Source organism: Panthera leo, chromosome D4, assembly GCF_018350215.1.
Source record: "Panthera leo isolate Ple1 chromosome D4, P.leo_Ple1_pat1.1, whole genome shotgun sequence".
Lineage (NCBI taxonomy): Eukaryota > Metazoa > Chordata > Mammalia > Carnivora > Felidae > Panthera > Panthera leo.
In genome coordinates this window covers 748,424-775,594 of record NC_056691.1, presented here as the reverse complement: position 1 = coordinate 775,594, position 27,171 = coordinate 748,424, and the positions used below count along the sequence as shown (strand labels likewise).

Genomic DNA, 27,171 nt, shown 5'->3' with positions numbered 1-27,171 from the left:
GAAAAGCCCTGTCCCTTTTGATTCTCTTTCCTCTGTTACCACAAAAAGGATTTTGCATTTGACACGCTATACTCCACTGCCACCCTTGTTCTTTGTAAGGTGCTCACATTATAACCTCACACTGGCTGCCGCATTCCGTCCACATCCATGGTGACTTCTGCGCACTCTGCTGCTGACTGGTATGAGAGGTTTCTGGCACATCTCGCGCCTCCTCTGGCCCCAACCTGTTACTCGTCAGTTCCCCCAGGAGCGTTGGTCCTTCTAGTGGGAAATGGTTCTTAGAAACACAGATCTGGAAGTCAGATTGTGAGCCTTCAGGTGTTCTCAGTGGAAAGAGCTAGAAAGTTTATTTAAAATAAAACTATTACTTGTACCCATCCTCAAAGCAAACTAACTTTTGAGGCATTATTTAAAAATACATGACACCCACACAATACTATAAACTTACTGTCCTAAGTCTTTCAGTCTTCATAAATTCATGTCAATTCATTTTAAATGACAATTTATGTCATTAACTCATTTTTGGAGCGAACCCTCCACTGGGCTGAGGGCAGAAGCTCACCAGCACTGCGGGCAGAGCAGGGAGGGCAGCCTGGAACCAGGGACCGGGAGCCCACGGGAAGGAGGCTGCTGCCACCAGCTCAGCCATTCGCTGCAACCGCACAGGACGCCAGGGCCAGCTTTGTCAGGCTGACTTCTTGGGATATGCTATAAATTCGGACTTCGACATAAAATTTCCTGTTTTTTAAAAATACCATATGCTCCAAACAAAACACATCTGCAGGATGAATACTGTCCACGGGTCATGACCTGCAGTGTAAGTAGTTAGTCACAAACCACAGAGCCCAGTCTGCCCTGAGTGCCTCCCCTACATGACCTCCAGGTTATGCAGGAAGAGCATGCACTGTTTACACTACCGAGTCTGACAGCCCAGAACTTTCCCACAACCGTCCTTGCCAGGCAAGCCCCTCACATGCCTTGGGGCTTCCCCACAACTCCCTCCTGCGCTTCTTCACAGCACGTACACCATCCGGTGGAAGGAGCGATGGGCCACGCGAGGGGCTCCACGATCCTCTCGATGGCACTCAGCAGGCATGGAGCGCCAAATGCCCTGGGACAGACATTGCACAGCCCGACCGCCTAGTGATTGCTGAGCTTGGGAAGGCGTCTTATGAGGCCACAGACACTCTCTTCCCACCCACTTCATTCCTAATTTGCAGGAGGTGATTCCCAAGGCCCTTCTGGTTCTTCTGTGTTTGGACAGTGACCCCTGCTCTCCACTTCCACACTAGGAGGAGGCTAGGGGAAGGGGTCTTCTAAATCAGACGCCAAGTGTGGCTTAAGCAATCCATTTTTATTTTCACCATGGTTGGAATATATTGGGCTATGCAAGAAATCTATGAAGTTTTTTTGTGTGTAAATCAGTCTTTCTGTTCATAAAATAGCAGAACCGAGAGGCGCCTGGGTGGCTCAGCCAGTTAAGCTCCAACTTCGGCTCAGGTCACGATCTCTCCATTTGCAAGTTCGACCCCTGCATCAGGCTCTGTGTTGACAGCTCAGTCTGGAGCCTGCTTCAGAGTCTGTGTCTCCCTCTCTCTGCCCCTCTCCCGCTCACATTGCCTTTCTGTCTCAAAAATAAATAAACGTTAAATTTTTTTTTAAAGATAACCAACAAAAGTGCCGAAAAACAGGAGGTCCCCTGCATAGGACCCTACAGGACCCCAAGCGGCGGGCTCCCTCCTCACGACGCCGTGGGCCAGAGGAGGCCCACTGCTGTATCTGGAGCGACGGCCGGCAAGGCCGTGGAGAGGCTCCGCAGCTCCTTCCCACACGGTGTCTGCGGGCCTCCTTCCAGGTGGGGGCAGCGTCTGCAGGACCAGGGACATTGGTCCCCGGCACCACTCCCGGGCCCTTGGACGGAAGATGAAAGTGAGGTGCTGGAGGAAGAAAGGGCCCGGCCCGCGGTGGGGACAAGCGGGAGAGGCGCTGCTGCACCGTTAGACGAGCGGCGCTGCAGGGAGCGCTCCGCTCTCTCGAGAGGAGGCAGGGCCGGGGCCCACGTGTGGACACGGGCGGAGGAAACCTCGTGAGTGCGAGTACAGCAGTTCCACGCAAAACATGTACACACGGGCTTCACACGACAGATTTCGGCCACTCCACGTTCTTCGGTGCGCCGCCCTTGAACGTCCCGGGACCTGCGGCGGGTGGCACGTTCACACGTCGACCGCCGCACGATCCGGAACTACGGCGAGCCGGCTGGACCTCGAAAACCCCGCACGAGGGGAGGAAGGCAGGGCCCGAGAGTGAGCGGCGTCCTCTGAGGAGGCCTCGGGGCTCCACGTGTGCGACGGGACCGACGCGAGTGTCCAGTCCCACACCCGTTGCAGCTGCAGAACGACACAAGACAGCGCGCGGGACCCACCGCCGTGCCCAGGGGCTTCCCGCGGGGAGCCGCTGCTCCGGACTCGGGAGAACAAACGCCGTCGTCGGCTTCCCCCCCCACCCTCCCCGTCCCTGTGCGGCCGCGCGCTTGAGCCACACGCGGCAGACGCCCGCACGTGGGGCCCGCTGCTCACAGACCCCGCGCGCCGGCACGGCCCGGCTGCCTCACGGTCCCAGGAGCCACCTCCCCGGGGGCCGGCGTGGGAGAGCCGGCCCTGCGTGCCCGCGGGGGGCACTGTGCGCGTCCACGTGTCGGGACGCTCCCCGCAGCCGGCCGGCGCCGGGCCCGGTGGCTCTTTCCCGCAGACAGAGACGCGTCCTCCCCGGAAGGAAGAGGCCCTAGCCGCCGTGGGAGCCGGACGCGGTCGCAGGGGGGAGAGGTAACGGTGTGCCAACGATGCCGTTCTTCTCAGGGGAGGCTGCCCTCCTGCTGCCACGTGTCCCGGAAGCCGCGTGGTGACGGCTGGTGGGTCCGTGGGTCGGTCTGCGCCGCAGCGCGCCGGGGCCTGGGCCGCGTCGCCCCGTGTCCCTGTGGCAGGGCCGGAAGCTTCCGAGGGAAACCCTGACCGGTAACCCTGATGCGAGGGCTTCGGCCACCAGCAGAGCACAGCAGCCCGGCTGCTTCCTCAGGTATACCTGGACTTGGGGCTGACCCTTCAGGCACGTGGGTACTTTTTCACCCAAGCCGGGAACGATCGTGCTAGTCTATATAGGCTAGTCTATATAGGGTGAGTCTATATAGGGTGATCGTGCTAGTCTATATAGGGTGACCCAAATTTTTAAATTTGGGTCAGTATTCGTTCATTTAAGAATTTCAAAAAGTATATTTTCAGAGCAGGTATTTCTTGAATGACTTTGACTGCACTTTGAATGGCCAGCAGCCATGCATTATTCAACTCTCTTTTTTTTCTTCTTCAGAATCTTCCAGTAGACGTCTAGGGTTTAGCTAGAAGTCTTGGCTCCGGTACAAACAGTGATGGAAAACACATGAGCAGTAACAAGTTTTAATCTCGCCCCTCAGTCCTAACATGGGCTAATGTGTGGAGGCAGCTTACTCCAGTGTCACCCAGGGTGCCGCCACATCAGGCTCCAGCGAGGGCGTCTTTCTTTTGAACGAAACACCTTCTCATCTCTTCTCCTCAAACAGCACCTGAGAGCAGGGGCATTCGGGAGAAGCAGTACACGGTGGGAACTTCTCTCAAGAGGCTGACTCTCTGTTTACGAGGTATGTTTCCAAGTCTTTCTTTCATGGACAGGGTACTATTATTTTGTAGTTGATATAAAGGGTACATTAGTGTTATTAGCATAAATGCTTGTACATTAAATGATAAAGTGTATCTGCATAATTCCTTAAAAATCAGCACTTAAATACATACCCTAAAATTACTCTAGCCTTTAAGTTTTATATAGAATGGATTTATTCTCATGTAATTGTGACTTTTACAGTTAAATGAAAACCTGTTATTATGCTTTACCATATGTTTAACATAGCTGATTTTAAATATCATTTAAAGAACTTAGGAAAATAACATTACCTTAAAATAATTAATGATATGAAGTCTGGGGATATCCCAAATACATTAAATGAAACAGTAAATATTAAAACTGTTATTTTCTAAGTGTTTTCAAAATGTATGAATTATTCAAATGTCACACATTTGAATTATTCATATTTTTCCTTGATGAATGTCTTCCTTATTCTTATGTAATGAGATGGCACTGGACAGTTAACATGGAAATCCATAATAATTCCAAGAAAGAATATTTATCAGCAATACTTCAACTAGGTCTATATCCAATATGAGAGATCAGTTTTCTTTTCACAAAACTCCAGCCAGAATTTAAAATAAAGATTTCCTTTGTCCCCTCCCAAAGTAAATTTTTAACTGAATCTTAGATTTAAAAAGATTAAACAGAGTACTTGATACTCTGCTTCCTCCTAATCTCAGCAGCACAGCTTCCTCCTTGTTCATGTGCTCAGAGGTGTGGCAGCGACAGCAGTGGACACATGGTGTAGGATTAAGTCACAAAGAAACCCGAGGGGTCTAGATCTCTCTAAAAACAAAGTGCTGTTCTTTTCAATCCCACTAAGAATCACTGAGTTGTTTAAAAAGAAAAAAAGGAAATACAAAGAAATCATAAGCCCACACACATGTGAAAGCATGTTGATGTTTTTGTTTTCGGTATTTCGCAATACAGTGTGGTGGAAAGGAGTCTTCCGTTACCACTAGCTACTACACTAAAAAAGAAAATCTGGGTACCTGACCTGAGGTTCGAGACAAAATAGATTAACTTTACAAGCACAAGTCTTTAGGCACCGTAAGAGGCAGTAGAAAATAAAGAGGCAGGAGTTCTTTGTTTCTTAAGATGCCCTGAAAAACTGGTGAAGGACAAAAACTGGTATGAAAGGAAAAGAGGCCAGCAACTTCTTTATCAGATGTGATTTATACTTCTACAGTAAAGCCTATTTCTTTAAGGGCAGTGTGGTCTTTAAAAGCGTCAGTTTCCTTCCCAAAAGGTATTGTGGGTAAGTTTCCAAATGCATGTTTGGACGTTCACTTTCAGGGCTGAGCTTTGACTGTACCTGGATTTAGCTTGGATGCCTTCTGTGGACACACGGAGCACGTCCTGTCACATTTACACACTGAAAACTACTACCAGCATTTGTGAGCGGATAGGGACATGTCAGCCAAGGGGGACGGCTGCCAAGCAGACCTTTGACCATGGGATTTAAAAGCATAGTGGCTTATTTTCCTAATAATAGTGTCAGAGGAAATACCATTTCACTTAGACAAATTTTCCGTTCTAAGTGTGTGGAACATTTAAGTGGAAAATAGGAGTTTATGCAAATTCAGAAAGACACTTCTTAGCTCCATTTCCAGTCCTGAGAACTTGGCCAAACCGCCTGCCCCGTCCTCTCCAACGAGAGTCTGGTTACTGTCTGGAAGTCACTGTGGGATTCAGGCCTGTGTGGAGGGGCCGAGCAGTGGGAGCAAAGAAAGCCTCCCAGGCCTCTCCTGGCTCCAACGTGCCGTGGTTTATTAATAACAGCAGTAGCACTGAAGTAGTATTCCAGATATTATTCTGATTAGAAGAAACTTGAAACCAAAGTCCAAAGCTTTCCATGAGTAAGAAACTCTGGCAAAACTGGTCTAAACTGGGGAAATACTGAGTCTTCCTAAGAACAAGACACAAACATCTTAAAAAGTTTTAAAAATAGCACAATCTAATCATTGCCCACACTAATCAAATAAGAGCTTAAGCCTAAATATGAATAAACTCCAGATTTTTAAAATAAGGCAAAGTCACATTATTTTAAATAAGAAATAGTATTCTCTATATTCTTTCTGAATAATAGGGAAAAACACTGCTTGCTATACAGAGTCTGTGGGTAAGAAACTGGTCGGCTAGAATGGGGCAAGGTTTGGGGTCTATAATCACTTGTACTTTACCGTGGCTTTATCACCTCAGATAAAGGAATCACAGAACCAAGGCTTGCCTGACTTCTCTTTCTAAAGAAGGAAACAGGATAAAAGAATGCAAAAAGATCACATTAGTTTTACATGGCTAACAGAAGTCAGAAGTAGCAGAGAGACAAGAATATGCCAGAAGGCACTTTTGGTCTCAATACAGAGAATTTCCTACGAAGCACAGATGGACAGCAGTGGAGCCGATGCCTCTCGAGGAGTACGTTTCCTGAGTCGTCTCCCTGGAGTCATGCAAGCAGAGAGTGGACACGCTAACCGACCCAGAATGTTCTGGGGAAGCTCCAACACAGGGAGGTGGTCCACCCAGATGACGTTCCTTGCCTCCGCAAGTCTCTTCCCTCACTTGCAGGAGAAGGACCCCAAGGAGGCAGGTACAAGGGGGTGCTGCTCCATCAGCCAGCAGCCAGAGGGCCCACCTCCTCCGAGACAAGGAGAGAGGAAGGGGGAATACTGGCTGATGTGCCTCCTGACCCCAGGTGGGCTGGTCTGCAGCCCTGATGCCCGGTGTCCTCTTCCCCTTCACTTGTGCGTGGCCCTCTAAGTCCTCCCAGCTCTGCTCCTCACAGTGCTGTCCCTTAACACCAGTCACACCCGGTCCCTGCCTCCACCTGGCTCCTGGGCTCACCTAGGTCAGGGGGCAGCAGGACTGCAGCAGGAAGCAGCAGGAGTGAAGGGGAGTTGGCCTCAGGAAACCATGGCCCCAAAAGATTTCCCATGTGGACACTGCTGTTTGACTTTTGCTACAGAAGTGGTGGGAAAAGGCAAAAGTATATGGAGGACCAGAGCCTGATATTTAAATAACTTAAAAATTACACCCCCAGCGAGAGTAAAACAATCCTTCACTCAATAGCCCACTCTTTCTCTTACTAGTTTTGCGTATTCTATTTTAATCTTTTTTCCACATGTGCATATTTTACAGATGGTTTTATATTTATTGGTCTCAAACAGTAAACTAAGGATATGAGGAGTAAACAGACTTCTGGTGAAGAATTTTCCTTTACGAATCTGGGGACCACACACCTGGAGATCTCTCCAGAGTGCCGGCCATGGTGCACACAGTTGGCGCTGCCTATTTGCGGTTCAGTTCTGTTTACTGACAGGCATTTATGGTTCAGTGTTTCTATGAATGCCCCTGACATTCTGGCATTGGCTTTTATAACACGCCCATGCTTGGTTGAGAGCAGCAGATTGGGGGCCATGGTTTTATTTTTTAAGGAGGGAAACGAGGGACAGAAGAGCCTCTACTTCACAGATTCTGCATCCTAATACTGTGCCTGGTACACAACAGGTCCCTGATAAAATGCCCACTGAAAAACTGCAGCAACCTCAAACGAAGGCAGAAGATAGGATTGCAAATGGCATTTAACTCAAGAGGGGCAGCTATGGACACAGAAGGCAAAGCTACAATGCAGAACAATGTTAAAGAGTAAATTGGTACCAGGGACAAGCTTTGGTTTGGCTAAGGACCCACCCAGGGCTGAATGAGCTAGGGAAAGGGAGCTTCAGAAGGTCAACACAAAGCTGGGAACCAAGTATTCAGGAGCCAGGAGCCCCACAGAAGGATAGGGAATCAAAGTTGGGCAGGCAGCTGGAAAGCAGAAATAATGTGCCAGAGACAAAGTGATACTGGAAATGAAGCCCAGTTGACCTTATCAGGCACCCACGCCAGGATTCCTGGGTGACTGGACACAGAATGGGAACCTGCCTGTCCCTGAGCCAGCTGACAGACGCTGCTGGGCCTCATGCTGCCAGCACAGGGTCCCTGCCCATATGAATCTGACCACACGACCACCCCCTCCCATGCCCCCTCAGTCCAGGCTGTGTGTGTACCCCTTCCTGTGCAGATGTATGTCAGCAGCAATGTGTAGACTGGCTGGAGAAGAGGAGATGACAGTGTGCCTGTAAGGCCACCAGAATGCAGGATGAAAGAGCGTGTTCCCTCATGGGCTGCAGCAGAAAATGCAGACAACAGGCTGGGACATGTGAGCTGTAACTTGGGCCTAATTCTTTCGGAGGCCACAGACGCTCTCTGTGCCTCCCACCCCTCTTAGTTAAGGTGAAGGACGTGTCTAGAGTAAACTGAATTGACCACTTTGTAAGGCAGGGAGGAGGTGGGAGGCCAGGGCTGGCTCTGAAGTGAATTATTAAAATTAAAAATGTGTATATCCTATCCTTAACGTAATCCAGTGTGGGTTATCACAGAGAAATCTCATGTATCTGGTTAGTGATGTCCAGCTACCCAGTGGACAAGATGTTCATGTTGCCATTTAAATTTCTAAGATTTAAATAATGTTCATTATCAGGTTAATAACTGATGATGGATTTTTTTTTTTCACCTTCCTTTGGTGATTAAAAGACATACCACATATAAATGAATATTTTCATTAAGATAATTAATTCATTTCTGATGCCTAAGTCCAAAAGAGCAAGGCCACACAGAGAGGTTAAAGCTGATTTCTGGGTTCTGAGAAACTGGAAGCAGCTGGTGTGACTCAAGGATTTGGGGGACTGGGTCCTCCTGAGGCTGGACCACCTGTGACAGACTCTGGGAGTCCTGTGCAGCTATCACAGGCTGGCTGCACTCCTGGGGACCGGGCTGAGGGATATCCTGGGATGGCCAACACAGCCTCACCAACTGTATGCAGCCAACTGCACACCCCAAGGGAAGACTGCCATTAGTCTGTTTTAGATAATTTCATAATGCTTTCCATTTTTGAAAATTACAAAGAATGGATGCCTCACAAGGATCACACAGTTAAGAAACCATGATATGTAACATGTATGTACATATATGGTATGTAAACATGCCTGTGCGAAAATCTGCCGTAAGAGGACAACAAATCTATTCTCAGAAGGTTCTTATTCATTCCAGTTTTGTGTGGGCTTTAAAAATTACAACTGAAAACAAACAGAACTCCGTGGAAAGACGAGAAAGAGTAAGAAAGTCCGGCCCTCAGATGCTCTGGATCAGGTATTGGACAATGGAACAGACTAGAAGGAAGAAATCCAAGTGACACTGTGGAAACAGTGACCAAGTCTAAGAGTGAGGCTGGCGGCGGGTGGGGATCAGTTCCAGAAGACTTCCAGATGTGATGCCAAGGGGGCACGCGGGCTTTGCTTTGAAAGGGACACAGATATTAAGGCAATGGAAGGATTTGGGGAATAGGGAGTCGGGCATGATGTTTTTGTTTTTAAAAGCATTTATTAGTTTCCTAAGTATAATAGTAGTACTTATTGGCAATTATAAAATTAAAAAAAAAAAAGACACATCAGTCATAGTTCCACCACCCAGGATTATCATCAGTTAGCTATATTTGTGCTAGGTTTTTGTTTGAGTGTTTGTAAGTATACTTTATGCACTGATTTTTCATATTTGTTTTTTGTAATTTCAAAATTACAATTTTCCATATTTTTAAACTTCTTTGCAAATATTTTGTGGGCTCCAAAGTATTTCAGGGAAAACATATACCCTATTTTGATTATTTCCCTCTAACCATTCATATGGTCTTTAACGTTTTTACTATTATATGTAATTTTGTGATGGACATCTTTATGCACATTATTTCCTGAGGGGTGCCTGGAGGACTCAGTTGGTTAAGTAATGGGGTCTTGGTTTCAGCTCAGGTCATGATCTCATGGTTTGTAAGTGGAGCCCTGCGTTGGGCTCTGTGCTGACAGTGCTGAGCCTGCTTGGGATTCTCTCTCTCTCCCCCTCTCTCTCTCTGTCCCTCCCTTGCTTGTTCCCTTTTTTTCTCTCTCCCTCAAAATAAATAAATACTTACTTAAAAAAAAAAAGAATTATTTCCCAAGACTAGATTACAAAAAGTAGAATTAGTAGACAAGAAAAATATTTTTAAAACTTCCAATGCATATTGCCAAACTGCTTTCCAAACACTTTATAAAATTCACTGTCACCCTTGCAACGGGTCTGAGTGCCATTCTGTTGTGTTCTTACTGCTCTGAGAAATGCATGGACACAGGAACCGATTCTGGTTAAACTTTAACTTAGTCTCGCTGTCTCCTTAGTCCAAGGCTGACCCCTCACCAGGCGACATGAAGGGGTGTGTGCTCCTAGTGCTCTTGGCTTTGTGCTCCGCCAAGCCCTTATTTCACCCTTCATATGTGACACTGAAGAACATGATGCTGAAGGACATGGAAGACGAAGGGGACAGTGACCTTGATGCGGACAACTCTCTTTTTCCAACAAGAGAGCCAATTAACCCCTTCTTCCCGTTCGATCTGTTCCCAACGTGTCCATTTGGATGCCAGTGCTACTCGAGAGTTGTACACTGCTCTGATCTAGGTAAGAACACACATCAACTTGTTTTCGAGAAAATGTCATTCTGGCAAAATTTAAAGGATAGGGAGAGTTCTCACTGAAATTTCAAAAATTAGCTCACTAATTATAAAGCAATTTTTCATTTAAGATTTTTGAAAATATAACAAACTCAAAGTATATCCACACTTATTTTAAAAATCCAGAAAACCAGAGAAAAGCAATGGGAATTTCATATATAGAACACTTCCTTCTCTTCTCAAATTTGACACAAATGCTTCCTTTTAATTCCCTTCAGAGAGAATGGATGTCACTGTGGTTTCATTTCAGGATGTCAGCAGATTGATACTGTGCTTTCTAGTAACATTCTACAATGACAAAAAATAAACGGCCTGTCTAGAACAGGTTATAGAGTTTGTGAAATCTCTAATCTAGACATTTTAAAGTCAGTGCTCTATTCTGTTTTGAATGATTTGGGTTTAGAATGGTCTAGAAAAATGGTTGAACCAAATCACTTTCCAAAGTCTTAAAAATATGTAATTCTCGGAGTACTTTATTTTTTTAATACTTCCAATGAAGATGCTTTCAAATAGAGGCCTGCACTCAGAGCCTGCTCAGGGGGAGGGTGTGATGGGGAATACACATCAGGGGTTACTGTGCTGGGCTATTTCCAGGATGAGGGAAGACTCAGACCTGCCCCATTGCAGGAAGCTAAGGTGTGGCACACGCCTGTCATTCTGGGCCTAGAGGCCCAAGAGGGCCGCTTCCAGGGTGTACGTGGGCAGCTGGTGCCTCTGAGTGCTTTAGACTCACTTCCCTCTGCCACGGCACTTTTACAATCCACTGCAGAGACTTCAATAAAGTACGCATTTGCGGGACAACGTAAGAGAGGGGAACAAAAAGCATTCACAAAAGAGGAGCTTATGATGGGCTAGCATCACTGGGAAGGTCTTGATGGAATATGCAGGCTAGGAAAAATGGGTTTTAAGTTTATCTCTGGCATTCTGGTGAGGAAGAGATGACTACCTGTAAGCAGGGCCTGAGAACGGCCGACTGGAAGCACACCGGGGAGGGAAGGGCAGCGGGAAGGGAAACAGAAGCCAGGGCAGATGGGGCAAAGAAAGGTCGGGGTTAGGGAACAACAGAATGTGCTGCCATTATTTCTAAACTGCTGTTATTTATAAACTGCGTCCCAGGCAGGACAGGCTCATGTAAGTGGGGCTGGCTCTGGGTTAAGAGTGACCAAGGAGGCACTCACCTTCAGCACAGACAGTCCTCTGGGGCGGCCTCCACACTCGCTCCAGAACAATGTTACCTGCTTCCACGTGAAGACCTGGCAGGAGACGTCACCCAGCTCCGTCCCAGGACAGTGACTGCCATCAAAAAGCTGAGAAAACCCAGTGACCTTCTGACAGCCAGCTGGTGCAAACTGTTTTCCTTGCACAGCCTCCTATATATTTAGCTTTGAAAAACCCTACTAGACAAAATTTACCCAAGAATAACCTGTAATAGTCCGACACAGGTGGTACACACTTCACTCTCCCACGTGACCACGACGATGAAGAGGGTCTTTCTCCCTCAGAAAATCAGTTTCTGTTTAGAGCTCCCAGTTTCACCAGGGGTGGGCTGAGCGAGGCCATCCCAGTCCACATTACCTGGTGCTTTCGGCAGAGCCACCACCGCTTTCCTCCAAGACTTTCTACTTCATTTCCTTAGACCCAAATCGTCTCCTAACAAAACTGCTACCTTGCTAACCTACCAAGTTACCCCCTTTGCCTCTTCCTGTCTATGGTCAAACTGAGTGTGAGTCATCACTGTCAACCATGGAGGGGAAAGTACTGAGGGCTACAGGGGGCAGTGCTGACACTCTCAGTGTTTGGATACTGAGCCCTTGCTCTTCAGGAGCAAGGATGGCTCCCCCAAAAGCATACTGACAGCTGTAACTCCCTGTAAGATGCATAAAAAAGATGAACTGAAGGATGAACAGCAAGTGTAGTAAAATGTTGATGGTAGAGAGAGAATATGGGTTTTCACTGTAAAATTCTTGCAACTTCTCTGTATGTTTGAACATTTTGACGGTAAATGCTGGGGAAAACCAAGAAGGCCCCATGTTCATCAAGCATAACTGCCATATGGTCTGTCTGACAACAAGCAGGGGTGGGCAGGTTCAGCCATCCAGGGAAAGCAAGAAAAGAAAGGAAGAAATGCATTGCGTCAGCTCTCATAATTTCCTGCTCTTCTTTGTTTTTTAATTCAAGAGGGGGAAAAAACACTAAAGTCTTTTACTGAATACGTACACAAGGAGACAGTGCAGCTGTGCCTTATCTGAGAGGACAGAAAGAAGGCTATTGTCGCACCCGCTGAGAAGCGCAGGCTGACAGGCACCCAGGGAGCCTCTGGCCAGAGCAATGGCTGGGAGAGACCCAGTGCTGAGGGGGGAGTTTCCGGAAAGGTCTATCACACACCCAGGCATCAACAGTGAGATACAGATGAGAAAGTTTGTGTAAATCAAATAATTTACAACTAAGTAGAGGAGTTCATTATTAAAGGAAATACATGTAACATTTTTATAATGCCCATGAAAATAATATAATTTATTTTCCACATGTTGAGGCTTCTTAAAATGATGAAAACCCACAGGTTACAATTCTGCACCACAAGCGCCTGAGAACTGGCACAGAGTGTGAATACTTCTCAGCCAAGTGCCTGGGCAGGAGCTGCCCCTCAGTGGTGGTCACCCCTTGCAGTCATGGGGGCACACCCTCATGTGCCTCCACTTCACGTCTCCTTGTGCAGATGAGCAGAGGCAGCTAGACCCAGCTAGAAACCTTGCAAAAATAAGTAAGTGACTTGAAAAGGTCTTCAGGACTTTTCAAAGAGCAATGTTATTGCTATCTGTTTCTTACTGGTAATCATGGATTTTAACCTGCATTGGTGTCAAATTAGAAAACTCCTCTTTAGCATACAGTATGTGTGTAACATGTTTGTTTATTTCTCAGGTTTGTCCTCCGTCCCAAGCAACATTCCATTTGATACTCAGATGGTTGACCTTCAAAACAATAAAATTAAGGAAATCAAAGAAAATGATTTTAAAGGACTCACCTCACTTTATGTAAGAACATATATTCATATTTAAGCGAAAATCTATTGCTGCTAGAAGGATGACTTGTATTTTGTTTTGTGTCAACAAGTCTTACTTTTCTGTGTGTGAAGAATGACAGAATCCCTGTTACTCAGCAGTGTCTCGTGAGAAATTATAGATTTAGTTAATAATTCAATTCAAGTGAAGCTAACTGAAGCAGCGGCCCGGGGAAAGGTGATGAGGTAAGACTACAAATAAATGGTCCTACAGGGCTCATGATCTATTCAGGTAATCACAGTCACTGTGCATGAAAATGAGTAAGAAGATGATGATGATGACGATTTACAGGAACGCAATTAGCATACAGTATGAGGAAATGCGTCCCTAAGCTGCTGACTTACTGGAAGACACCATAAGTCTGAGAGCAGCACATGCAATATATCTAATAGCTAACTGATTAATATATATTTGTATGGCTTTTCTTCTAGAACTTTAAAAATGAAAACTAATTTTTCCTTACAATATTTGTTAATATTTTAATTTTCTAAGATTTAGAGGATTCTTATTTTTGTGTTTAATACTTAGAGCCTTTAGATTGTAGCAAGTAAAATTTCTAATCTAATTTGGAATTTGGTGTGGGAAGAGCCTGATTCCACACTGTCACAGCCATGGGGGTGTCCTCTCTTCTCCTCAGCACGGAGTTAGGGTGGGGGCCCCTTTTCCGCACCAGGCTGTGGGGGCAAGCCAATATGAACTAGTGCTGCCTTCAAGGCCACGTGTGTACATTCTCATGCTGTGCTAGAGGAAAGAAATGCAAGGCCTGTCACCTGTAGGGCAGTATCCCACTAAAAGGGGAAGGTAGAGATACCACGGCCACATCATTCTCTTGCGGCCACCCACGTAGGCCTATTCTCCTCCTGTCCTCTTGGAGGCCACCCTGCCTTCTCGTCACACTTGGGTCAGTGCATGGACCCTGATGACCCGTCCTAGTAGGCAGTGGAAGGGGACCAGCTGAGTCCCAGCACAGTTGCTGTCAGCTGGATGAGGGAGGACATGGAAGCCGGCCATGTTCTAGGCACCACGAGGAACATTCCTCCTTCCTTAGGCTCTCTCTCAATCCTCAAGCCACGCCTGCCTGGCGAGGAGGGGCACCCTGAGGGGGGCCAGGCCAGCCTCCCGGCAAAGACACGCCTCTCCGTGCTGCCAGGTGTGGGCTCTCGGGGCCGTGACTGCTCCCCTCCCTTCCAAGGGTGCTGTGCAGACAGCTTAGATTCAGCTCCGTATATAATAAAGTTTTCATAAAAAAAAAAAGAATGATTGGAAGAGCATGTATTTATCTTATAACTGAGGCCTCACTAAAATATGAGAACAGCCCCACCAAGAATCTGTCTAGTCTACCCCACCACCTTCTGACCACAGGAACTCATGGAGAATGGCAAGGCCATTACTAACTCTCAGAAGTTGGAAATACAGCCTATGAATGCTTCTACCCCTTCTTCAACTTTATATTGAGCTACACAACCACAAGAATAATTAATGTCCTATTTTTTCAACTTTATTTATTGAGAGAGAGAGAGAGAGAGAGAGAGAGAGAGAGAGAGAATGCAAGCAAGGTAGGGGCAGAGAGAAAGAGAGAGAGAAAATCCCAAGCAGGCTCTGCACTGTCAGCATAAAGCCTGAGGCGGGGCTTCATCCCATGAACCACGAAATCATGACCTGAGCCAAAGTCGGATGCTCAACTGACTAAGCGAGCCACCCAGGTGTCCCAATGTCCTATTTAATACCAAAATCATAAACAGTTTAAATTTAATTTGTCATAGAACTTTGTGGCATTTTAGGAGTATCCCAGGGACTCAGCCCACTTGTACTCCCATTATTCACTGGGAAAGGAGAGTCTGAAAGGTGTCAGGAGCTGTGTTAGGCCTCAATTTCTGTCTGGTCAGTTTTACGTGGTACTGTGTCTGGAGTCAGGCAGGCCTGGGCTCAAACGTTGGCCCCAGCAGAAGAAGCAGGCACTGGGACAGTGGCTCGCCTGGCTAAGCATGGCCTTCCTGTGCTGTGAAAGGGCTGTAATAATGATATGGAAGTCAGAGAGGCTATTTAGAGGGATGAATGCATGTCAGGTGCTCAGCACACAGCTACTAACTGGGCTGCCAACAGCCCAGTGCTTCCAGACTGGCTCAACGTAAAAGCACTTCTTAGGACACACACTTTATACCTGTATTATAGGCATGCTGCATATTTTAAGACATTTAATTATAATATCAACTCATATGGTACCTACCCTTAAAGAGAACCAAAATGCTTTCTCAGATATTCTGCAAATTCTGTGTGTTTTAGCTGCCTGCTTGGCTTTCTGGTTCTTACCCAAGGCCAGTCCAGCAGCAGAAAGAGGGTGAGATCATTGCATGCATGTCCAGCCCTCTGCCAGCTAGCTATTACAGCCTCATTTACCATGAGGACTCACTGTCCAGCTTCTCAAAGGCTCTCCTTTTCTTGTCTCCTGTCCTTACATATAACCATACTACGTGGGGCTCTGGGACCTTCGTGTGTAAGCCAGCACTGAAGGCACAGTGTAGCTGGAGACACTCTGCCAGTCCACCCTGCTGGGGTGGCCTCTGTGGCCCCAGGTAAACACCCACTCCGCTCTGCACCCCTCACTCCTCCTTCCTGGTGGCTCTGAAGATGCATGTCCCAGCGGGAGGCTGCCCTCAAGCCCACACACGCTCCCGCTGGGACCCCTGGCAGTGGGGGCCTACGGCAAGTGCCCACCGGAGCAGACAGTACTCACCAGGTCGCTGCCCCGCCCTGCCCTACACCCTAGTGTAACCAAAGGAAGGAGAACAAACTTAACTGGAGGCACACAGGAAAACATACGTGTTACCACGTGGTAACAAAATGCAATTTCTTCTCCTCCCAGGGTTAATCTAACTTCTGGTGAGGTTTGTAACAGATGGTGTATCTGAAAGAAGGGTAAGGAAAGGACCTACAGGAAACAACAATAAAGGGAGTTTAGCTGCCAAAGTCTTTGTATTTCTGCTATGGAAGGAGCACAACATAAGTAACACCAGGAAGGCATATTAAGTCAGTGTAGAAACACCAGGAAGGTGGGTGTGGACCGGGCTTGGTTACAGCAGTCGTCAGCACAATCACCCTACAGCTGCCCTCTGAAGGAAGCAGGGGGATGGAAGGTCACAGGGAACAGAGCCCCAGCCACTGCCATGCCCCTGGGAATGGCGAGTAGTTCCCGCACCCAGCACCCCTGGGGCAGCAGCCAGGCGCCCTCCACACTCAAGAGGGGGCTCTGTCGCTCCCTGGGCTTGCAGCCTCTGAGGCACAGAGAAGGGCTGAAGCATCTCTCAGGACACATTAGGGTCTCCCCAGTATCTGAGATATGCCAAATGCTGGGGACATTCTGCAGGACTTTGCTCCTACAGGTCTCCAGTCTGGGAAAAATGGTTAACGTCAGAAAACGTAAAAGAAATAAGGTTTTAAAAGTAGATAAAATCATACAAAAATGCATTTGGTGTGACAGAATAGAATTTTAGATACAATACCATCGATCACTTCCATGCAGGGAAATGGTGGGAGGCGGGCTAACTGTATTAACACATCACCTGCTGAAAGACAAACTAAAGCCTCAAAATCACTCTGTTCTAACACAGTAGTAAATATTTTCTTTAGCTTAGATTGGGCTGGGGGAATTGTTTACATAGTTAATAAAGTATATGAATGATCTAATTCATATCGGTTTCCATGAACACACTGATCACTGCAGAATTGGTAAATCAAATCCACTTCACAATATGGTGTAACTCTTTATGCTTTACCTAGGCTTTGATTCTGAACAACAATAAGCTAACAAAGATCCACCCAAAAGCCTTTCTAACTACAAAGAAGTTGAGAAGGCTGTACCTGTCCCACAATCAACTAAGCGAAATACCATTTAATCTTCCCAAATCGCTAGCAGAACTCAGAATTCATGATAATAAAGTTAAGAAAATACAAAAGGAGACATTCAAAGGAATGAATACTTTACATGTTCTAGGTAAGTTTATGCAAATGAATGGGACATTTTGGAATTATAAGCAATATGCAAATGTAGAGATCTTTACCATTATCAATAATTTTAAGACTGGTAATTTCTGAAATCAATTTTTTAAAATCTGATAATCTTTATCTAGATAAGCCATTTACAAATCAAAGTATAACACACAATTCATATCATGTAAAGAAACCTGCCTTTTGTAACACATGCTCTCAGGAATCCCCTTTGAAGCACCTAGTATGGTTTCAGTTTTCTGACTGCACCCTAACTGGTAAAAATCTATTCCTCAAATTTAACTTAAAGGTAGTATTTTAAAAAAATAAGAAAGTTACTCCTACACCAAAAAAAAGGTAGTATTTTTAATGTATTGTATAAACTACTCAAATGCAATGCACAAAACTAATTCGGTGATTATTTGGAATGTACATCTAATTTATATCATCTGCTTTAAGACTGCTAAGCTAAGGGCTTTTTTGTTGTACATCATAAGCTCCACCCTATCCTACCTCTAACACCTACGGTCTAACCCCACCACCACCCTCCACAATATTCATTCAGAGTTCACAATCAATATTCTCATTTATTCACATATTGAGTTCAGTCAGATGGCTGGCACTTACCAAATAGCCCCACTTACTGGCATCTCCTCAAAATTATATTTGTTTATCAAGTAACAATTTCTAATTGACTTATAATTTTAAAAGCTTAGGTGACAAATGCATACTGGAAAACACAAATGTTTTAAATTATATGAAGGATTTTTTTTTTTTTTCTAATGTAATATTAACAAAATATGCTCGTGGTGAGAACAGAGTGATAACAAGTCACGGACTTAGTAATTCAAAGCAAAATTCTATTATATACTAAATCTATCTTAGTATTAATCTACTATAATATAAGCATATTGCTATTTCAGGCTATATAATACAAAGCAGTCTTTCTCTGAGAGGAACAGAAAGGGAACAGACAGACACAGAAACAAACACCTTGAGTGAGGCAGGGTAAAGGATGAAGTTCACACTTCTCAGAATGTTCTTGGGATGTCCGTCTCTGCACTGTGCTCTCCTTCATACGCAATGAATGCACGCTAAATTATGTCATTTGCCCCCACAGAAATGAGTGCAAACCCTCTCGATAATAATGGGATTGAACCGGGGGCATTTGAAGGAGTGACAGTATTCCATATCAGAATCGCAGAAGCAAAACTGACCTCAATTCCTAAAGGTTTGTATTTATTTAAGATAAAGTACTTTTAAAACACTGTCATTTCTAAATGGCCATCAAAGGTACTGATATAAGCTGTATGCAACGTCAAAACCACACTGCGGTCAGAACCCTCGTTACCTGCGTATTTGGTCAGGGTAGGATGGAATTTACTGTTTTCTCACACACACAAAGAGCCATATGTGCTTCCCCCTGCCCCCCACCCCCAACCAGTGTAAAACCAGAATCTTTTGTTTCCCCAGTGAGAACAAACATGAAGAAGTAATGAACTTTTCATTTTCCTTCTCGTCCCTGACATTTACTCATCTATACCTGTCATTCTGTGAAGCACCTGCTAGGGGTGGGCATTCTCTAGAGAAGAAGGTTGGGGAAGATGCTTGGGGCCGGAGACCCTTCCCAGCCATGCAGCAGTAATACGGGGTGCAGCCTTCAGGCCAGATTGGGGCAGATGCTGGCTCTGGCAGGGGTATGTATGCACCCTGAACCCCATTCTTCACTAGGGTGCTGTGCAGATTAACGGGCCAGTGAACAGAGAGGTCAGAGGGTGGTGTGAGGCACCGGGCGAATGCCCTGTCCTGACATAACCCTTTCGCCAGAATGGGCACCTTGTTTTTTACCACGTGGCCTGAAGCCAGCGCCTCAAAGTGAGATGCATCTAGAGCCTGCTAGTGCTTCCCTGCAAGCTCCCAGTCTGGCAATAAACTGGACAAGTTCGCCTTTCTCAGGACTCCTGCTCAGAGTCAATTCCTTGTCTCTGACAAGGGTGCCCGCTCTCACTTATGATGACTGCCTGAATCAGAAAGATCAGTACCTAAGATCAACACTACAGTTTCCTTTCAAACAGCTCTGTCCTTCAGTGTCCACAGTAAAAGCAGCCACTTCATAACCTGTTTACTGCACACCTGACTCAGAAGATTAACAAAACGAACATCAACTGTTAAGTTAAAAACACAGCAAAGCTGTTTTTATGAATCAAGTGGTGATCTTTCACAAAGGAGAAAAATCATAAAGTAAAAGTGGAAAGACAATTTTTTTATATAGGAAAAATCAGTTTAATTCAGAACGACACAATTTAAAAAACCACCTTAGCTGGCTTTCGGTAAGGTGGCTGTTTTTCAACATGAAACCTAAAATGTTTTATTTACCTTCTCATCTTTAAAACACCAAAAAAAATACATGCCACTTGACAAGTTAAATACAGAAATGCCTTGTACGTGCTAAAAGCAGACACAGTCGAGGGGCAGGTGGAGAGCAGGACAGGAGGGCCGCGGAGGAGAGAGAAGGCTGCTGCCCCCCAGAGCTGCGCTCCCCAGAAGCTTCTCCTAGGCCGCAGTATCTGGACAGCAATTCTCTTCAGATGTTGGTGTATCTTAAAAATGAAGGCTTAACTTCTCACAGTGCTTTCAAGATTCTTCCAAAGCCTTAAGGAACATATTACATCTCTAGAAATTTAAATTGGAATTAAATCTCTCATCTTATAGAACTACTCTTTCAAGATATCTATGACATTCAAAAACCAGATAAATTTTTTGTTTTCATAATTTATTTGCTAACGTTTGTTAAGGCTGACTGCTGAAATGTAATTCAATCATAACTACCCACCCCTGCCCACCCCGCCCTGTGGCAGGATGAAGTTAGGCAGAGGTCCAAAGGGTCCTTACCAGACCTGACAAATTGACATAAGGAGAGTGAAACATATTCTCCTCTCAGTTCACTTGGAAAATTCTGCTACATAATACCACTGCATGGAAGGGGAAGACAGCTGTTTGCACACCGGGTAGGAATTGCAGTATACCTGCACAAAAGCATGCCAGTGCTGTGCACAGTCACTGAGCTACGCCCCCAAATTCATACATCGCTCATTTACCCAGTAGAGGCTATACTGTTCTCTTTGGTTATCCACTTTCTCCATGCTCTAGGAAAGGGAATAGTCCCCTCAAGTTCTACAAACCCTGTTCCAGAAAGTTTCCCTGACTGCTCAGCATGAACAGATTTCTCTCTTTGACTTGCTACCGCATATTCTAGAATAGGCCGGAACACTCTATGGTACCTTTTTAGTGATTTCTATATGTATGATGGATTTGCTCAGTAAGTACATAAAATCTCTGAAGACAGAACCTCCCCCCTCTTTTTTTTTTTTTTTTAACATATTGGAGTAGTCATTCCATGAATATAATTAAGCTCAACTAATTAGAATTCAAGAAATTAGAACCCTCTTCAGTTTAGAATTGTTTTCCTGCCCTCTAGTTTTATTAATTTTAAAAACCAAAATAGACTCTGGAATCAACATAAATTCAGCCAGGAAGAATACTGATATTTATAAGGATATTTCAATTACTGTCAACAGTCTACCACTAATAAAGGAAGGAAATGTTTCAGTAAGAGTTGAAAAAAAGAACGCCTTCCTTAGCTAGCTAAGTAGAGCCTATGGTTAACAAATAATACTTTATATATAGAAGCCTAATACAATGAAGTGTGATTTAATTTTCTGGCTATCTTTTTCGCTCCAGTCTCTGTTAATCTGGGGAGGGCTGGGGTCCGAACACGCAGGGGTGAGAAGAGAAGGTGCCCACATTCATTCACAGAGTACCTGGCATGTGCCAGGTTACACTGGAGATGTTCCTCCTAATTTATGCAGAAACTACTACTAATGGAAGAGAATAAATACTTCAATGGATCTAAATCCATGTGTTCATAAAGATACGAAGAAAAATTTCACTGGTCACCACTGGGCATCACACCAATTTATTACTTAAAAGAAGAAAGCATTTATGCTGTCTTTTCTGTAAAAACTGTATTACAAAGTGACTAAATAATTGACGAAGGAAAATTCTTTAGAGAAGAATCCTACCTAATAAATGCATTAAGCATGACAAAGTCAGAAAATCACCATTTTCCCATTCTTAATGAAATAATGGACCTTGTAGAAAGGGCTGATCTACTGATTCTAATCGGTCTCTAGATTAACCACCAGCTCATGAGAAATAGGGGCTAAACGACTAAGACAAATGCTATGTGGAAGCCATCAGTCTAATACACAAGTGAGCATCTCAAACAAATCATTATCTGAAAGAAATCCATGCAGGATGGGGAAAAAGGAGGAAGTATGTACTTAATATTAGAAGAAATTTTAAGAGATGGGAGAAACAAATGCATTCTGTAAACTTACATTTGGATCCTGACTTGAACAAATCAACTGTGAAACACCGTATATGAGATCATTCGGGAAAGCAACATTCAGTGATTGTAAAGAGCCGCTCTAATTCTGTCAGCTGTGACACGGATGAGACAGCCATGTGGAAACAAGAGGACCTTGTCAGTTAGAGACATCTGGTGAAATGTCACCTTACAGGTGAAATGACATTATATATGGAATTTGATTTTAAATACTCCAGCTAAAAAGATGTGCCTGGGTGGCTCAGTCAGCTAAGTGTCCAACTTCGGCTCAGGTCATGATCTCATGGTTTGTGAGTTTGAGCCTTGCGTCGGGCTCTGTGCCGACAGCTCAGAGCCTGGAGACCTTCAGCTTTTGTATCTCTCTCTCTCTGTCCTTCCCCTGCTCATGTTCTTTCTCTCTCAAAAATAAACATTAAAAAATTTTTTTTAAATCTTAAATACTCTAGCAAAAAAACAAGTAAATGAAGAAAAACAAATCAATAAAGGCAGCCAATGACAAATAGCTAATGTGGTAGATGAAAATATCTTGGAAAAATGGAGATAATTGTTCATGTTGGACAGCAGTGTGTTGGCTCCTAAAACTAGCTTCTATTTTTGTGTATACTTGAAATTCTCCATAATAAATAGTCAAAAAAAAAAAAAAAAAAAAAGCAGATCTCTAAAAGACTGCCAAAGTCTACAATGTGAAACTTGACAAGTAAATAAATAATAAATGGGACTTGGTTTTGCCTGACCTAACATGCCTATTACTTTTCTTATCTCTAGAACTTCCATCAACTTTACTGGAGCTTCATTTAGACTATAATAAAATTTCAACCGTGGAACTCGAGGATTTTAAACGATACAAAGACCTACAAAGGTAAAAGCCCTCTAAACCCCAACTCAGAAGTGGTAGTGATATGATGGAGATACTAGCGAGACCCCTTGGAGACCCCTTGAAGGGCCCTAATCAAGTCTGTCATTGTCGTGAAGGGAAAATCAAGAGGGACACCAAGTGGAAGGAGAAGAATACTTCTCAAATGTCCCTGTTGTTAATGCAGGTTAGATAAAGACTTTGGTGACAGTGGAAAACACAGACAGCTGTTACACCCTGAAACGGGTTATTAAATGAAACCAGGAAGTACCTTTCTCTGAACACACATGCAAATAGGTCAGGTGTATGCTTTCCACTCAGTTGTGGTGTGTTCAGCTGTCACAAGATCTGCTTAAGAGTTGATACAGTTGGGGCGCCCAGGTGGCTCGGTCGGTTAAGCATCCGACTTCAGCTCAGGTCATGATCTCACGGTTCATGGGTTCCGGCCCCATGTCGGGCTCTGTGCTGACAGCTCAGAGCCTGGAGCCTGCTTCAGATTCTCTCTCCCTCTCTCTCTCTCTCTGCACCTTACCCACTCACGCTGTCTCTCTCTCTCTCTCTCTCTCTCTAAAAAATAAATACTTGTTTAAAAAAATAAAAAAATAAAAGAGTTGATGCACTTTATGCCATTTTTAGGCTGGGCCTAGGAAACAACAGAATCACTGACATTGAAAATGGAAGTCTTGCTAACATACCACGAGTGAGAGAAATACACTTGGAAAACAACAAACTAAAAAAAATCCCTTCAGGATTACAGGAGTTGAAATATCTCCAGGTAAAACGTTCCACTGCTGTTTTGTAGATACTAGTACTTTCCTTTGTTTCTGCGAAACATGTGAGGACCTGAGGCAAAGACGAAACCAGAAGTAAGGGTAGCGCACATGCAAAGACGGTCCAGTTGCCTGAGGTGTCCTAAGACAGGGCTTCTAAGGAGATGTTAGCTAAAATATCGTCAGGTGCCATTTCCACCTGCAGTCTCTCCTGCCTCTGAAGCCACCATGGTGAAGTTACTGGCCTGGCTACTTTCAGGTCTCAGGGGCGGCAGGGGATGCTTATGTAAAGGCAGGACTGGTCACCAGGAATCCAAGGAGGATCACATATCTTTTCATTCTGGAAACATTTCACAAAGAGCATAGAGACAAGGTCCCGGGTATTTTCATTTATCAAGTGTTAGATTAGCAATGTGTATGATTAAAAAAATGCAGGCCACAATACATAATCAAAAGTCAGTATCTGGAGCGTCATGGGTTCACATTTCTTCTTCTTCATTGTTAGAAACTTTTTTGTTCTAATCTGACAAGTCTTGACTAGGTGGGAGGGGGCCCAAGAATCCTTGGAGTATCTGATAAAATTTTAGATCATTCCAAGAACAAAAAATGAAGACAATATTTTGTACATGCTTTTAGGAGTTTCACAGATCCCCCTGATTCTCATCTACGGTCTTCCCATCAAGAATCCCTACTTAATCCCTTCAGCCCTCAGTCCACTTTTCTCGTGTGCCTTCCTCGATACACAACATCCTCATCTTCCAAGAAGCAAAACACATTGGGAAAAAAATGGGCCTTGAGTCACTGCTGCTTCTAGATTTCTTCCCGATTTATCTTTAAAGAAGTTTTGTTCACTACACTCCATTGAGATAAAAGCCATCAAAATGGATGTGGTTAGAGACAGGTGTTCATCTCAAGGTTGACTTTTACTCTGAATTTTTCAAATGCTGTATTTAAATGTCTAACCAGTGAGTACAACCTGAGTCTTTTCCTTTCTCAAGTTATCCCCAATTTGCGTTCTTTATTCCATCAGAATTTACTCTGATTCCAGCTTCTGTCTGCTTTTAAACCTACCTATAACTCTTGCTAGCATTTTTTTTTTAATGAATAGAATTAGAACACAAAAAACAGAATTATAAAGAAGAACACAAGTCAGAAGGGTACAATTCAGCCGACTTTCACAAAGCAAACACGTCCATTTCCAGCACTGTTTCTCATTCCCAGTGAGGTCAATGCTGCAGAAATCTGTACCTTGCACTGACCCTGAGCTGCTGGGAAACATGCATGAAGCACACAAAGCACCTGTCACAACATCCCAAGACAGAAGGCACAGGGGGCTCCAACACCAAACTTAAAGCTTTTAACAATGTCTCAAGTGCTCATGACTGGCTCAGATCAGTCTCACCAAAATGTAAAGGCAAATGTAACGACAGCCAGAACCACTACCTTAGCTGTGGCTAAAAAGGCTTCTACTTTTTCATATGCCAACATACTGTCAGCAGAATGCTTTTACTTCTCAGAAATCTCAGCTCCCAAAAATACCAAGGAAGAATTTAAAGGGCTATTAAAGGGAATGCAGAGAAGTTCCTATACTGTCCATTCTTTCTGAATAATAATTTAAAGATTCAAATGTTGATGCTGTATACAGATATGTATACGAGCTGTCGACAGACATTATTTTTCTATAAAACAACTTACAAAAAGAGCAGCTCTACACTTCTCTGCCTTGATCACAGAGAATGCTAGCTAACAATTCATATTCACATTGCAGGCCTAACCGTAGGAGAATTCTATTCTTCTGCTCATCTAATACTTTTTATGCAAACCCAGAGTTGTAAATATGGCACTGCAGCGCACATGCACCGCTATGTGCCGAAGGGCGGGGGTGGGGGTGGGGCGTTCGTGCTCTGGGCCACAGCAGGCAGCCTCCAAACTGTGTTGATACAATAAGTATTTAACAGGCATAAACAGACAAGTACATATATTTTAATGAAATACAGTCAAATCAGTATAAAATAAATGGACAAATAAAGCCATGAACAAATGTGGACTATAAAAAGAACGTTTTCTTTTTACATTTATTATGTACTTTTAATCCATTCTTTCTCCTACTGCCACAGATCATCTTTCTTCACTCTAATTCAATTACAAAAGTGGGAGTGAATGACTTCTGCCCAACAGTACCGAAGATGAAGAAATCTTTATACAGTGCGATAAGTCTGTTCAACAACCCGGTGAGGTACTGGGAAGTGCAGCCCGCGGCTTTTCGCTGTGTTGCAGGCAGAATGAGCGTGCAGCTCGGGAACTTCAGAAAGTAGTAATGAGTAATAGCCATTTAATATAAAATTTAGAAATTAATACATTTGGAATACTTGAACTCTGTTAAAAATGGTGGTATTATGCAAATCAGCAAAAATCTATTCCTACATGGTAAGTCCCCTGACTTACTTTATGACAAAAAATTTCAACAGAATTTTGCAAAACTATTGCTCCATGAGGATCAAGAAAAACAAGCACGTACTGCAGTTTCCTTCTGTACACAAATGATTCTGCATAAATCTCATGCTTGAACATTCTTTTCTCATTAACAAAAAAATAATACAATCAGTATTTAACACTTTGTTATCAAGTGCATTTTAAAAAGAACCGTACTGGGGCGCCTGGGTGGCGCAGTCGGTTAAGCGTCCGACTTCAGCCAGGTCACGATCTCGCGGTCCGTGAGTTCGAGCCCCGCGTCAGGCTCTGGGCTGATGGCTCAGAGCCTGGAGCCTGTTTCCGATTCTGTGTCTCCCTCTCTCTCTGCCCCTCCCCCGTTCATGCTCTGTCTCTCTCTGTCCCAAAAAAAATAAATAAAAAACGTTGAAAAAAAAAATTAAAAAAAAAAAAAAAAAAAAGAACCGTACTGTAAATGGAATGCTTGACTTAGCAAAATCTGTGCTCTTTCATTTGCTGTTAGCAAACCAAAATTGACAAGAATGGCTTCATGGAGAGCACATTATACTATTCTTAAACTTTCTTTAATAACTTGGGTGGTACTGTAATGTTCTATTAATGCTGAAGTATGGTTTTATATAATCTTATTCAAATTCCCATATTTTAGAGGCTTACTGTCTATATGTTTAAACTAACTCCTTATAATAAAGCCTTCAGTGTTTATTATCAACTTGACAGATGCTATTCATAACATCTGGTTTCAGACTACAGCACATGCTTTTTAAAATTAATGATTATTACCGCATTATAAAACCTCTACGAAAAAGCAAAGTGTTTACATAAATCTGTAATTCACATTGTTTATTATCTCAGTTATTATAAGCTTTCAACAATATGTCAATTGTTGCGTTATATGACAATGTCACCTTGTATGTAAGGAGTACTTTCAAGATGTCCCTTCTAAGACCTCAGTTGGAAGAGCCTAGATGGGTACTGTCCATTCTATAAAAACTGTCTACTCAAATATGACAAACTGAACAACTCTGAAAACCCAGCTGGTATAAATGAACAGGCAGAATAGTAAACAAAACACAAAGGAACTAAAAGCTCTGCATAAAAGAATCCTTTATCTATTTTTTATTCACATTCAACATAGGCAAAACTAGAAAATAAAAAAAATTAAAATATTGGCTTGAAGTAAAATATTTGTGCTTTGGTTTAATTTTTCTCCTCCTGCCCAGTAACATAAACTATTTTTCAGAAAACTCTAATTTATATATGACACTTTTGGCACAGTATTAATGCTTTTTCATAGTAACATTACTGAAATACTCCAAATTATGCCTGTTATGAAAGATAATGCTTTATCTTAAATCACCCC

At 44.0% G+C, this 27,171-nt stretch overlaps 2 protein-coding genes across 11 annotated transcripts in view; one reads left to right on the top strand and one right to left on the bottom strand.

Moving 5' to 3' along the window:
- The window catches only part of LOC122204688 (centromere protein P), a 243,079-nt gene that overhangs the window by 103,268 nt on the left and 112,640 nt on the right, over positions 1 to 27,171 (bottom strand). The window contains exon 6 of one of the 9 annotated variants that reach the window (XM_042912269.1): positions 19,633 to 19,929. The exons of the other annotated variants lie outside the window; for them this stretch is intronic. Coding sequence (XP_042768203.1) covers positions 19,702 to 19,929 — 228 coding nt within the window. The 3' untranslated portion in view covers positions 19,633 to 19,701. Of the gene's footprint in view, positions 1 to 19,632; positions 19,930 to 27,171 lie in introns of those variants that run through there. 9 annotated transcript variants of the gene reach the window in all.
- Positions 2,572 to 25,974, top strand: ASPN (asporin). 2 transcript variants are annotated; one of them, XM_042912262.1, is made up of 9 exons: positions 2,573 to 3,072; positions 3,361 to 3,667; positions 9,957 to 10,233; positions 13,206 to 13,318; positions 17,123 to 17,336; positions 18,450 to 18,560; positions 22,503 to 22,596; positions 23,227 to 23,365; positions 25,478 to 25,974. In XM_042912262.1, exons 3-9 carry the CDS (start codon positions 9,984 to 9,986, stop codon positions 25,673 to 25,675), a joined length of 1,119 nt encoding a protein of 372 aa, XP_042768196.1. In that variant the 5' UTR covers positions 2,573 to 3,072; positions 3,361 to 3,667; positions 9,957 to 9,983; the 3' UTR covers positions 25,676 to 25,974. The 2 variants fall into 2 exon arrangements, with proteins under 2 accessions (XP_042768197.1, XP_042768196.1); XM_042912263.1 differs by lacking the exon at positions 9,957 to 10,233 and having other exon boundaries at positions 2,572 to 3,072; positions 3,590 to 3,667.

Bases quoted from the DNA above. Each gene is read 5' to 3' on its own strand.
- ASPN (XM_042912262.1), top strand. From the start codon at position 9,984: ATGAAGGGGTGTGTGCTCCTAGTGCTCTTGGCTTTGTGCTCCGCCAAG. The intron at 10,234-13,205 runs GTAAGAACACAC...TTTATTTCTCAG, and splicing joins TGTACACTGCTCTGATCTAG to GTTTGTCCTCCGTCCCAAGC. The intron at 18,561-22,502 runs GTTTGTATTTAT...TCTTATCTCTAG, and splicing joins ACTGACCTCAATTCCTAAAG to AACTTCCATCAACTTTACTG.